We start from the raw sequence: 15257 nt of genomic DNA, 5'->3' as shown, positions 1-15257 counted from the left end.
AGTCATCTGGCAAAGTCTTTCGAATTACAACACTGTTCTTTCTAAAAATGTGATATTGGAAGCTGCAAACGCACGTACTGCGGCCAATAAGAACATTAGAAATGACGGTAGGAATATAAAAAATCTCGTTCTTCTCGATTACACGTAACTTCTGTTCACCGACTTCGCTTCTTTTATCTTCGCTACGTGATTGTTTTATCGCTGTTATTGCGGTTGAATAAGTCTTCTACGCCGTTGAACGTATACAACCTGGTGATGCATCGACGTGTATCCGTCGACGCATTGTGCGTGCCAGGCGAATGTGCGAATCTTCAAACACGTGTACCCGTTACTGCTCTGTAGCTAGAAAACACAGCGTTTGTCGTTACACTCCGTAAATATCAACACGTCAGAATTTCCGAGCCACATCACCGCGCGATGTTCGAAAAGGTGACGTCGCCAAGAGTGATTCTCGTGTGCGAAATATAACATTTCGCGAAAAAATCTGAAAGGAAAGAAAGATAAACATATACGCATTTCAAAATTACACTCGACGGATCGAATTATATACATTATACGTTTATTTCAAATATACACTTGAAGGAGTATCTGTTCTCCTCCGTTTTCGCACCCCTCGCGTTCGCTCTTGACGTATCGCCGAAAACGGTCATCTATCATCGTCGCGGCGTCGGATCTTTTATACGTGTCATTACAGACCAGACGAATAATAGCGAGGCATTCGGCATCTCGTTCGTCGCGCAGACGTCTCGGGATAGTTAAAATTCTTACCGCACGCGCCGCGACCCGAGCGAATGGAAAAACGCGATGCTACCGATGCTGAGGATATTTCATTTTCCATGAGTCGAAGTGCGGCCAAATTGATTTTGCGCGAGTGGTACCGATTGCCTTATGCGCGCGGGAGTATAGGCTGATACCGAATGTGCCGCAATCCGCATACTGACGATGAGATTCCCTGAGAATCTCCAACGTCTTTCAGACGCGCGCACGTCTCGAGTCTCCGATATTCGATTATCCGTGAACACTAGGACCCTCTTCCCCCGCGCCAGTGCATCGCGAGATTCAGCCGTCGTCAACCGTTTTGTATTTGCAGCGTACAAATCGGAATTGTTAGTCAAATCGCGTGATTGCATAACAATGGCCTTCGTCGACGATCCGGAACTTGGATCTGGAATATAAGCCGCTCGTTTAGTGAATTTCAAGCGAAAATCTCAAGAGGACCGGGATTTGAATTGATAAATCTATCGATTTTAATCGGGATTACAATAAGAAGTCTGATAATTACCGAATGTATAACGAGGAAGGTATAAAGTGTAAAATGAGAAAGGAGCAGGGATCGCTCGGTGGATTACGGATTATATATATATACGCATTGTATTAAACGGGGCTATAAAGTATACACTCACAAAGCATTAAATCCCACCTGTTGCATTAAACTTTTTGTCTAAATAATTGCTATCAATCGTGAAACGCGGGAGTATAGTTAAAATATTAGCTACTGTGGGTTAATAGTGCGTTACACGGATACGGAAGTCGCCTTTCGTCATGTATACGAGGCACGCGGAGCGAATTTGATTTTACGCTTAAAATTATGTCAGCGGTTCTTATAAGTTTTAATTTTATCATGAACAATGCTGCTCAATTCTATTTTGGAGATTTGCCTCTCTCTTTCAAGCAAACTTTATAATCTTATGATTCTCTTAAGTATATTATCCTTATCTTGAGTTTTGTACGTGTCTAAAATAAATATGCAATTCGTTTCGTTGGTATATCTTCCAATGGCTTTTCGCTTTAACAAGAGGCTCCAATTACCATTCTCCGTTTCTCTCACTCTTCTTGGGATTTCTGGAATTCCGCGAGGCATTTCTGGGATTGCTCGACGAGAAGTAAGACGTATCCAGTCAGACGGGACTGCCCAGGAATTTCCGCCTTCCGGTGACCACGACAAGTTCGTTGATCTAATGGCGTTACACGTCACATATATCACGGTGGACAGGCGAAAATGCGCCATAAAAGCGCGTTTAATTAAAGGCGTTCAATCTCACGAAGTGCACGCACTTCCTGAATTAAACGCGGCACGTTGGAAACTAAGCTGAAAGAATCTCGCAAACGCGGGGGCTCTTAATCTTAATAATAAATCAGTGTACTTTTAAAGAAGAAGAATTCAAGTTACATTAGTTAGTATCCTTCGTCGTAATTGTACTTAGTATCTGGAAAGTAATTTAATATATAGTTCATTATAGCAGTAGGGGTGAAATTTCAGATCGAAACTTTGGGAAAGTATCTTTCATCATCCTAGAGCGGAAGTTTCCGTAATACAATATTAAAGACGTCCTGTGAGACTCGGAGAATGCTGGGAAATTTAGCAACATCCCTTTTCCCATCGGAATGTTAATAATTATCCATATATGCAGTATCGCGCGTTGCAATCCAAACATGAAATTTCGCTATTCGATATATTTCTCCTATCTTTCTCTCTCTCTCTCTCTCTCTCTCTCTCTCTCTCTCTCTCTCTCTCTCTCTCTCTCTCTCTCTCTCTCTGGAAAAATGAACAGCAGCATTGATAATATAAATATTCACGACGAAAAAATGGAGGATATTGAATTGCCAATGAACATTTTGCCTTTTCTATTGTTTTTACTCATTCTGATAAATTTTCGATATTGATAAAATGATTATTTACAGAAATATCCTTTTTAATTACTTGTTTGTATCATTTCTGATATAATATTTATTATACTAGACACTACAGACGCGCGCTTTGCGCGCGCTATTTAGCTTTAACATTATGCTATTACTATTACACTATTAACTCCTTGATACACACAACTGTCAAAATATACAATGACAGCTGCAAATGAAGTAAGCGCAGCAAGAGAACCAATCGGCATCGCGGAAAAGCGACAACAATAAACTTTACATCTCCTTTTTAGAAGAGGAATTGTGACAGTTAGTGCACTGAATAAAAATCTGTCAAATTTAAACCACCAATATCTCGTCCGATGTCACAATTTTTTTAAATATCTAGTCTAGAAGCTTGCTTTAAAAACAGATGAGAAAGATGCTGCTCTGTAATCTGGATAATCGGATTGCTTGGCTTCAGACAAATTCGATATCGGTTGACCGAGGTCAATCGCCTTTTTTTTCGAGGACACAGATATTTATAATATGCATATCCGTGCGCGACAATCTGCACAATGCGGTTGAATCTTTCATTCCCACGAATAAATCACGTTCCTTCATTATTCCCGAGGCGGGTTCAATTATTGTAGCGAGGTATCGACCGTCCACTGAAGTTACGTCTTATAGTGAAGCGATCATTATCTTCTCCAAGAGTATCGGTGAGTCGGGTACTATTAAAATTCCGATCGCAAACGATAACGAAGTATATAAGAGATTCGACGAACGAAGACAATAGGGCATTGAGAAAATTATTCGCGAGCAAAAGCAAGAAGCTAGAGTTCGAATTCTCCCGTAACGTTTACGATATAATCGTGATATCGGTCTTAGCTCAACTAACTATCTGAGAACATAGGGTAGTTGGCTCTTTTCCCCCAAGACATTGATCGATAGGTTCTAAGCACTGCGGTAATAAATCATCGGCCATCGATGAATGAATCTCTATTGCCGGTAATAAGATGATGAGTCAGCTCGAAAAAATCAATGTCAATGACTTTTACAAGAACGCGGTTTCACAGGGTCTCGGATGAATACCGGAAGAAGAATCGGCGATCACATTTGTATCACCGATGCAACGATTTATACATCAGAATTAATATTCGATAATATAACACGCACGATTACGAAAATCGATTGGTATTGCCTACATTTTTCGACAAGAAATAATATTACGCGAAATTATTTCTTAATTCTGCGGAGTTCTCTATAGACACGTTCTTAAGAATTAATTACTTCGGTTAATCGTAGTCGCTTCGCCGAATTCGGCAAACGTATCGATCGATGTTAAATTAAACGTCAGTGCGTATTTTCTGACGGACGATCCTTGCTAGTCTTTATGTTATTTGTCAAAGCCTGTATGTGTTATTCTAGGTGCATTGATCACCTTGCCATCGTCGGTTTATTGTGTGCGTATGTACGTGTATGCCCGCGCGCGCGCGCGCGAGCGCGCGTGTGTGTATATATGTGTGCGTGTGTGTGTGTTCAGGCAAGAAAAATAAAGAGCGCGCCATCACAGGCGGACTCATTGCGAAGGTTTTTGCGAGCAACCGGCCTCGTGAAAGCGACCGCTCGTTTATACTCGTCTCGCCTGGATCGTAATCCCTTTATGGTGCACCATATATTTTTATTAAAAACGCGCGACAGCACATCGAACCTCCGCTCTGTCGTCTAAGTGTATTATTACTCCACAACCGCGGCTCGTTTTGTAATTCTGATCGATCCGCACCGCAATATGGTTTCGCGAACAACCGCGACAGACGGATTAATTATTCTCTCGTTTCCGACTGGTCCGTCCTCGAGAGAGAAGAGAGCAAAAGAGCAGCTAGACATTTTACTCTAGACCATTATTCGTAAACTGATCCCGCAATGAGGATCGCGCGGCCGAATATATCCCCCGCCTATCGAATTTATAGATATCTCTCCCTCAGGATCGCGCAGAAAGAGCGTCGTCGAGTTTTACGTTACTCCGGCGACATGTCAGGACGATTCAGTAAAGTTCTATCCCCATCGAACATCCGATAACTCCCGCGAGCACGATTTTTACACGCGGGAGCCGAGTGAGAGCACGCGCAGCCGCTGTAATCTCGATTAATTAATGCAAGAGGATATCCGGATTATTGAGCTATTGTACATCGGGCTGACTGGATTCCAAACCGAGGACCAAAATGCGCATGTGCCGCGTATTAATGTTCAAAAGTCGGTATACTCATCGTACGTAATATAATGTTACAATATTTAATAATGAATTATGATTTTATGAAAACTCATGCTCAATATAAAGCATGGTATTCTTTGATAAGAGGGTCAAATCGTATAGAATTTAATCCAATCGTTGCAGGTCATAGTCATTTATTGTTATTGAAATATTATTTTATAGTCCTGTTTATTGAATTATAAGTAAAATTAACAATCGCAAAGCAAAAATTTTTTTCAAACTTGATGACAAATACATTTTCAGGTTTCCTTAAGTTTGGAGCGAATGTGAAGAAACACAGTACTTATCGTAATTAGTAGTTCATTTAGATGGATATTTTGCGCGCAGTTTAATAATCTGCATGATTAATATATTTAGACTCCAGCAAAATTTCATGCTGCGTCAATGAATCACGGGGATCGCCACGGGACGTTGCTAATCAGCGGAAGTTAATTGCGGAAGCTGAAGATACAGTTTCTTAACAGCAGTAATAAGATTTATGAATTTAATAACGCCGGCGCGTCGCAGTTGTTGTAACAATCGCTTACATAATCTTCAGTTAAATAGGTCGAGCTGCCGTTTGTCAGGCAAGAATTTGCAACGATAAATTTTTCTACCGAGAGCATATAGGAATGCGATAAACAGAATTCACATTCACAGTTCAGCGAGTCGATACTTATTCGACGAAGACAATTTTAATCTGTGAAATTTTCGCGCAAAGCATATCTGAAAATTTTCGTATAATATAAACGTAAAATGACTAGCCTGTGTTTCTGATTTAAATACTTCTTGACGTATGTTACATGACGTACAATTTTACTTATTCTCGGTACACCGAGGTTGACGAGAAAACTCATTTACTAGCTAGCTTTGTTGACGACACGTGGATGAGGATAGAAAGCCATTTAAAAAGCTTTTTGCTCGTACGTAGCGGAGATAATTATCCATCTCTCAAGCTCTCAAGCTGGCAAGTGAAAATGCCAGGCATGGACAGTGCGACGGACGGATTCGGGGTTTATCGATCCCGCGAGCCACGTAGCAGAAATAACTTTCGGACGGGAGAGAGTGAAGGAAACGTGAAGTTTCCTAAACGATATTCTGGAGCAAAGCGCAACGGTAATCCCGATACGTGTTTGCCCTCAAATTTTACGTATTAATAGCCTACTTTGCGCACTCTTGTCCAATATCTCTTTCGTTTGTCCTATGTGTTTTGAATTCTAACACGAAGACGTACTCCAAAGTTTTGTCAAGTGTATAACTCATCTTAAACAACAACTGAGTTGTGTAACGGTTAGATGATTCTTGATTCATTGTGTGCGTGAATGTGAGAGAGTATTTCCGAATATCTTGTAAATGTAGATGTATAAAAAATGGATCTGACATAAATCACGTTTTCATCGCCACGAATAAACATAGCGTTCCATCTTGGCGTGTCTACAATATCAAAATTGAAATTCAATGCGAAAGTATACAGTGGTTTTATTTAAAAAGAGTATGTAATTGAACATTGTAAATTGCATATTTATTTTTAAAAGTATGCTATATGTTTTATTTATATTTGATTCATCTTATTGTTCTGTACGTAAAAGTATAAGTATATCAAGATAAAAAAGTAAATGTACAGATAATTTATATCTTATGTCAAAATTTATCAAAATGATACATATAAAATATCTCGTAAACGTGAACTATTGATTTTTTAGAATTTTTAGATAATTTTTCCTTGGTACTTTTACATACAGAATAATTAAAAGAATTATTGTGAGAGAAAAATTATATTTTTATTTACAAAAATATCGATGACACTGATATCTCACAAAAAGCATATGGCATAAAAGAATTGTTGCACGTAAAATATTTCGTAACTATTGAGTTTTTAGATAATTTTCCCTTAATACTTTTACATACAGAATGATTAAAAGAATCATATTGTGTGAGAAAAATTATATTCTTATTCACAAAAATATCAATGACATTGATATGTCATAAAAAACGTATAATATAAAAAAAATAGTTGCGTGTATCATATTTCTCTCGAAAACTGTGAAATTTTTATTTCAAACATTTTTCTTTAAAACAAAAAACACCTGAAATATTTGAGGTGTACAATTGAGATGAGAAATATTTTATTATGTTTTTGTAAGGCCATTTTTTCTGGGTGGAAATTTTATAGAGGATCCCACATCACGTTTATTTTCAACGTCAAATGTGTTCGTGATCGATAAATGAACTTTTCTGCATAGAATGGAAATAAGGCAAACGAAATAAACGTTGGTGCACTCGTCGGCCATTATATACCGACGCAATATACGGTCGTTGATGAAGATCCGACTGCTGAATTGTTTTTACTGAAAGCTTTTCAAATTTTGTACATAGATTGAGTTCGATCACGTGTCGATTAATGACCTGTCGAGTTTCCATTTTGTCGTGTATCGCACGGAAGTTTTTGTTATCAATTGTAAAAACTGTATGTACGTATTATACATGTACGAATTGTCACAGAGATCTACCGAGCCACTTTTTACACACGGACTTTTCGATCAGCTGGAGTTGATTTTACCTCAACAAAAATATCGAGAGAGCAACAATAAGTAATTGAGTAATAAAGGATCTTTCAAAAACTGATCTTTGAAGTGCAAATTAAAATCATTCTTTAATTTCAAATAGATTCTATTTCAAGAAATTTTTAATTCTGAGTTTAATTTTAAGAAATGTTTAATCCAATAATCTAATGTGCCATTTTTGTGACAGAATAATAAGTAATTTCTCTTTAAACCATTTCAACATTTAATTTCCAAATACGATTATTCTATAAGTTCTTCAATAGACCAATTTCGAAAATTTGCGACTAATAGTGGTTTAAGGAGTAACAAGGAAAAGTGAGCTTTGAGAGTCAAACGCGGTTAGTTGTGCCTAGCGTGAGCCAACGCTATGTAACATTTAATTAATAATTTAATATATTATTTAACATAAATCGTACGTTTCGGCTCTACTTTGAGCCATCTTCAGCGACGCGATGATAGATAAATTAAATGATCTCAAGTATAATCTCAAATAGTAATATTTCTCGCCTTCGACGTTTATCACTGAAGAAAACCAGGATTGATGGAAGGACCCAGATGAGAAGTTTGGGTTTTGTTAGGTCTGAAAACGGATCAGCGCCTGTATGTGTGCAATATGCAATTTTATTGCGCGCAGCGATATTGCCGGTATTGTCGGTATCGGGGGTTCTGCGTGGAAAAATGCAACCCCGGGGCTGCAGGCCGGCCACTGCCGGCCAGTCGGCCGAATAATGGATGCGGAGCGGACAAGGGACGACCGGGTGGCGAGATGTTGCCGGCCGGCCAAACAGCCAGCCAGCCAGCCCGTCGCTGGCGAACTGACGCGACGGGTTGCGCATAACAGAATATTGGCACTCGCGGAACCGAATAACCGATAATAATAAGTGCCTGCCACTCACACGGCCGCCCGCCCGATCGCCCGTCATCTATCTCGCGCCCTGAAAGGTCCGTTCCCTCCCCCTCTCCCCCCCCCACGCGATTCGCGAACGATTGCCCAATATGGATTTCCGCGGATTTCCGAGAAACTACCCCTTCCGACAAATACATTGCGTACTTTGTTAGAAAGAGGCGGTCTTGCGGAATAACGTTTAGCAACGATAACTACATTTTTTTAGGACAGAGAGAGTAGAGTTTGATTGCTAATTTCCAAATTAGTTTTGCGGAGATTTATCGAACACACAGGTGAGGAATTCAATATCGCAGCAACAATCTACAATCTTGAAAAACGACAGATTTTTTCCATATTGGATATTGGATTTTTTTCAATAATAAAAAAAATGGAGAGGATATCACACGATCTTTGCGAATATGTTTGTACAACGGAGGTGGATTTATACGAGAGGTAATCATGCGAAAACAGAATCGCTCGCTAATGGCTAAATCACGTTATTATTGCGGGGTTAATACGAGGGATAAAAAACCTTCAACGCTCGAAAAATGTATCGTAATCCCTGTGTTGTACCGTTTCTTCGAGGATCCCCATTTTCTATCGGATCCGCGAAAATCGGGTCAACGCAATGCTCATGCAACCGTTCGCGAGTGACAAACGCGTGAAACCGACAACAGGACGCAACGAGCGGAACTGGAATATGGCACAGGTGAAAAGGAAGAAAAATAAGGAAGAGAGAGAGAGAGAGAGAGAGAGATGTTCGCGTCGGCGTAAAAATGATCGGTAAACGGAAGCCGGACGGATAGATAGATGGGTAAATATAGAAGGAGAAATATAAATGTACAACACAGAGATAGAAGGAGGGGAAAGAGGGGGATTCGCTTTCCACGATATAAACGACAACGTCTGCTCGCGCGCGCGCGTGCGCCCGGCTTTTTTGTAATTTAAAGCGCGAATCGGTTTTCTCTTCGGTCGAATCGACTTCCACCGAATGACGGATACATAGGTACACGAGCGACATTGCTACAATACACACGTCAATAAACGGATAAATGAAAAAAGTCCCGCAGCACCAAGCAGCAAATCAGCGGGTACGTTTCACGTCATCGACATCGCTTGCATCACCATTGTCCTAGATAATCCTGATTCAACACGATGTTCCGTCGTTATCTTTTCTAACAATAAGACACGGATGAAGTTATTGGAGCCATTTGAAATCAGCTCTATAATTGAATTCTCTTGGTCGAGCAAGAATATCTATGCAAGGAAATTATGTACGATCTTCAAAATCGGATCAGATCTTGCTAATTTATAAAATATATCGTATATTTTCTATTGTTACTTTTTATTATGCTATATCAATGTGAAAATTAACTTTTTTAAATTCTCATTTTACTTATGGTATTCCAATGTATTATTGTCCATAAATTTAATCTTATTTACTCTTTAGTTGTTCTTATTGTTAATTTTAAATGTTTGATTAATTTATTTTGATGAAGAAGACTCGGTGTAGTCAAACCGTACCATTCTGATATTTTTATGTTTAAATTAATACACGAATTTTCTAACAACTATTGTTGCTCGTTTATATAGACCCTTTATTATTTACAGTATATTGTTGCAATAAATATTGTAAGATATATATTTTTATGTAGGAAAGCGCTAAAGTGATTGTATCAGTCAGAGAAGCGAATTGTAAACGAGAGTCGGAAGAAAATTTGAGAAATTCGTAGGTCGCGTTGACGAAATCTCGCGGCCGGTTCCGGCGAAAGATTGGAATATCCGCGCGCAAGAGGATTTATTGGAATTCGAGAGATTCGGAGATGGTCTCCGAATCGCTGGAATAATTGACGCCAGCCGTCGCGCCACCACCTGCAAAAGTATCAAAATGCAGAAAGGGTTCGACATCACGTAAATGCGAGCCTTACGACTGCCATAAATCTCCCGGCACGAAAATTGGCGCCGATAACTGCGCGCAAAACTCCGGCCCGCTCGTAAAAACCATGAATCAAATATCTATTTCGCGCAAAGCAAACACTTTGCCGTCGAAAATTATGCGCCGTCGTTGTAATCGCGGCAGTGGGTAGTTTCGGGAAATATTAAATCGACGGTCTTTCAACGGAGATACCGCAATTGTTTCGAGTACTCATCGACCGTTATAATTCCCGCGCTTTTCCTCTTGATAATTAATTTAAAAATGAGTTGGAAATTCATTATTTATTCGGTTTGTCAAATTTGAGCATTATTTGAAAAGTTTTAATTTCCACCTTTTGTTTTCCTCAGAAAATAATTGAAAAAATGCAGAATTTTTTGTATTATTAGTATTTGTTATTTAAAAAGTTGATATGTTAATAATAATATATCAAATGAATATAGTCTGTCTCTCTCTCTCTCATTTTTTAATAAATAAAAACATCTTTGATTAATTTTCAAAGATCACGTGCGATCGCAATGACGTCCGAATTTTCGCTAAACCATTATCGTTTTCGGAAAACTGCATATCTTTGATCACCACGTATAAGTGAATACCATAGCTTATCGCGTGTTTCATCGACATGGACATATTTGAATATATCGCGAGCGCGAGCGCAAAAACGATCGTAAGTTTTCGCGATAGCCCACAATTACCTATTCATAATTCATCTCGGCCGACATTCTTCGTGTCCGTTCCTTGCGTGTGCCTTATTCGAATTCGTTTGGCGTTGTACCTTTGTAGTAAATTTACAAATTCGATTTCGCAGTTGTAATCAATACGCAATTATGTTGCATAACTAAATATTAAACCTAAGATTTTCCAATTTTTCATAAATCGCGTGATACAGCAATAATACACTTGTTTGCTGCGTCAGAAGAAGAAGTAAAAGAAATTTTAGAAATGTAACTATATAGGGCGAGGCGTGGCTCTGTGCAGGAACGATCAATTTGTAGCTGGCAGGTCCTCGTTTCAATTTCGACCCTCACCTTATATATACCTTGGTTTATAAGAGACTGATTAAAGAGTTAAAAAGTTTTAAGTGAAAGAGTACGAGGTGTAATTGTAACCCGTTTCCATAACAATAAACTAATGCATACATAATAATCTAATCACTCATTACAAAATGACAGTTATTTTATTTCAGCAACTTCTCGATTTACACCCCCATATATAGATATATGTATTAATATATTATATTTATGCATATATTATATAGTAAAAAATTTTATATGTTTAATAAATATATTTAGCTTGTTCACTTTAGAACGATAATTTGTGTGAGAAAAACAATAAGAATTATATAAATGGAAAGGAAAGAACGTTGACACGAGATCTGATAACGTTTCTACGATCGACCGATCATCCTTCTTTCATTGCAGTGCAAAAACTGAGGGGTCTGGGGCGCACGAAGGCGAGAAGAAATGAGGTGGACGTGACACAATGACATGATGAAGAGCCTGGTGGGGATCATGTGGATAGTGTTGGTGCTCATATCAGGTACGTATGATCAATCTAGGAATCGCATGTCTGAGACTCATACTAATCATCCACCGATACTAATCGATGGAAAATTTCATCTTATCGCTCCTAATATCCCAATTCATCTTTCATTTCCAATCCGAAACACGTAATATGATTATCATTCATTTTCTTCTTAAAGAGTACGAATTGATAGCGTAAACAATTTTTAACTCGGCTATTCTTAACGTAATGAATAAACAGATATAAATATTTTGACAGATTGAGGTCTATAATGAATAAATTGCGAATTTGAATTCCAAATGCTAGCTCGAATTTTCAAGAAAGGGGAAATTTAACGTTTCTTTCTTTAGATCAAAAGATAAATGTTTTTGTTGAAATAGAGAATAAACTCTTTTTAGTTACTGTATTTGTTTAATTTTTTCACATCTGACATTTTCTGATTAAAAGAAACATATGTAGTTTATAATTATCTTTAAAAGTTTTTGGGATCGTTGACTACGAAAATGAGATAAAAACATAAAAATTTCAAATGGCGAATTTAATATGACAGATGCAAAGAATAAAATATTTGCAAATACTAATAAAATTGTGTATTACGAGGTTTTTGAAATTACTGAATAAGAAAATGATATCAAAATATAAAAAATTTAAAATAGCGAATGCAAAAATCAATTTTTTAAATTCTAATGAGAATTTGTATTGAAACGATTTTTAGGATTATAAAATATAGACTCAATTTATTAAAAAAATAAAAATTATGACGAAACATATATTGATAAGAATTGTACAGTAATGTTTAAAAGTTTTCGGTCTAATATATCCGCAAGTCTTTGAAATATTAAAGATGCGAAAGTTGTATTTGTATCTTATAGCAAATATGATAAAAAATTTATATTATTAGAAGCGTTAAAATTTGAGTAACCGCCATACGAAGTGACACTGTGTATCGTATCATATATATTTCATGATTAATCCGAAAACTTTCGAATCTTATTGCGCAAATAATTTTTTATACATTTTATAACAAGTATTTATTACAATATTCTTTGTAAATGTTTAAACAATACTCTTTGAAATGAGTGTTTATTTGATTTTAATGACTCCATATTTATTAGACATATATTTTTTTTAGATATTCTAGAACATACATGTCGTACTGGACATGAAATAGTTAAATAGATTACAAAATAAATAGATAGTGTCGGGTAATTTACAAGCCAGGTTTTTCTTTCCTAATAAATAAAAATTTTCTAATTCAAAAAAAAGAACATCTTTTTTGGTGGATATTTCTCCTTCATTTTGCGGAAAAAAACACGCACGAAAATGCAAAATGCATATAGGCGAATGTTATTTCTGCATGCATAGGCGAATAACGACTATAAATGTGCGCGTGATCGCAAAATCTACTTGAGGCTCGTAAAGCGTTTTCCATGTCCCGCGAGTGTGTTTGCGAGCCTGACGGCGTTATAATCCACACGAACGCGCACGTCGTTATACGCGAATACGCGTTGTCGTGCATATACATCTGTGCAGGTCTACGAGATGCGTACATTACCGCGGTTTGCGAGTATGGACATACACAGGTCGTCTGCGTTTACGATTGCATTTCTCCGCGTTGTTCTTGCGCACCTATGCAAGTGGAGTGTACTCTCACGAGACGGTCGTAACATCGTCGTTTCGTTTCTCTGTTTTTTTTTTACTGGGAAAAACGTGCGCGAACAGTACAGCTGAACGGAGCAAACGACGCGATTACAAAACCAGACCTTCAAATGCCACCCCGTTTGGAGAATTAACTACCGTTTCGAATAGTTATATATGTATGATTGTCAGATAATAGTCGTGAATCGTGATATTTACTTAAATAAGTAATATTGTATTTATATTAAAATACATGGATAATTAACTAAAGACTCTTGAAATTGAAAGACATTGACATAATTAACTAAAGACATTAAATTTAACAACAAGGAAAAAGTGACAACTTTGATTCAAAGTTTGTCAGCAAAAAATTACATTGTCTTTGTCTATTCAATCTTGAGATGCTCATTTAATGCTCGTCAGAGATTCAGCGTGAGATTATTTAATTTATCTGTTATCACTTTGCTGACGTCAAAATAGAGCTAAAATGTAAGATTTATAACTTTGTATTAAATTGTTAATTAAATGTAACGTTAATTCACGCACAACTAATCGCATTTGACTCACAAAATTCACTTTTTCCTTGTTATTTGTCAGTATTTATATTAATTGTAATTCAGATTAGATAAATTTTTTGTGCTCAATTATCGATAACATCTTCGAAATATTTGTACGGTTTAGTATATTGTAAAATACTATTATAAAATCGAGTAAAATGTACGCACGACATGTACCTATGCCATTAAAATTTATTAAATCACAAAAATGTATGAAATCAATAAATTGTAAATACACAAATGTATAAGTCGGAAACAATTTTTCATCGCGTTAGCAGATATTTCGCGCAAAATTTCAATACCGTGAAAGTTAAATCACTATAAAAGGACAACGCTCCGTATAGTAAAAGTTTTATCGTAGGGTCTTTGCCAATTACATGTTGTAACATTTTTAATACACGTATATAAATTTTAGCGTATCGTTGATACTAGTATTTCAAGATTACTCTGATATGTCAGGGATTAAATTAGACTAAACACGGAATATATATATATATATATATATATATATATATTGGGTCCCATCATTATTGACATTTTTTCTCGCAGGCAACTTTAGTCCTTCGTCCCGCGGCTATGATCTTTCCGGCTAGTCTTGAATCCAATTTCCCGGGACTGTCTTTCAATATACGAGCCGGAAGGACCCCCCCCCCTGGCTCAGTTTCAAAATTAAAATCACTGGCGACGTTACGTCACGCGTTAGGAACGGGATGGTTGGGAGCTCGTAAAACGGTAATAAAACGACGCGCGAACGGAATAAACAATATAACGGCGGGCGAGCCGAATCCGTCGGCGACTCTATCGTAATGACGAAATATCGACAAGTATTCACGCCTCGTCGTACGAGCGGAAGTGTTTGTCGTCTCTACATATCCAGCGCTAATTCGTCGTTGAAAAATGAAATTTCCTCAATCAACGCAGATGGATAAATTACAGAATTTGCAGTACAACAAATACATTCTGTACCGTAAGTCAGTGATTTGATAGATGATGTGAAAAAATTTATAATGGCGGAGAATTATATTACTTTTTTGTCTCGTTAATCTTACAATTATTATAACACAATGCAATTTCCGATAATATTTCAATGCAGATTGAAGATTGGACATTATTGTATTGAAAAATATTCAGTTATCTCATAGCCTCTTGAATGTGTTCTCAAGCAAAATGAACGGAAATCCGCTCAATGAAATATCGCAAACTTTTGAGACGCGAAAGAATTGAACATTAAAACGAATTTATATAACAATATTCTTCCGGCACATTTATCCATTCACACACATAC

At 37.2% G+C, this 15257-nt stretch overlaps 1 protein-coding gene across 4 annotated transcripts in view; it reads left to right on the top strand.

The window, feature by feature from the left end:
* Positions 1 to 15257, top strand: part of Nachra3 (nicotinic acetylcholine receptor alpha3 subunit) — an 86288-nt gene that overhangs the window by 53727 nt on the left and 17304 nt on the right. For all 4 annotated transcript variants that reach the window (XM_071701648.1, XM_071701652.1, XM_071701647.1 and 1 more), the window contains one exon: positions 11675 to 11792. In XM_071701648.1, the coding sequence (XP_071557749.1) occupies positions 11741 to 11792 (52 nt within the window). In that variant the 5' untranslated portion in view covers positions 11675 to 11740. The remainder of the gene's footprint in view (positions 1 to 11674; positions 11793 to 15257) is intronic.

This window comes from Temnothorax nylanderi, unplaced genomic scaffold, assembly GCF_030848795.1.
Source record: "Temnothorax nylanderi isolate EJ_2023f unplaced genomic scaffold, tnyl_v1.0 TNYL_tig0027_pilon, whole genome shotgun sequence".
NCBI lineage: Eukaryota > Metazoa > Arthropoda > Insecta > Hymenoptera > Formicidae > Temnothorax > Temnothorax nylanderi.
This window is presented reverse-complemented; position numbering and strand designations above follow the sequence as displayed.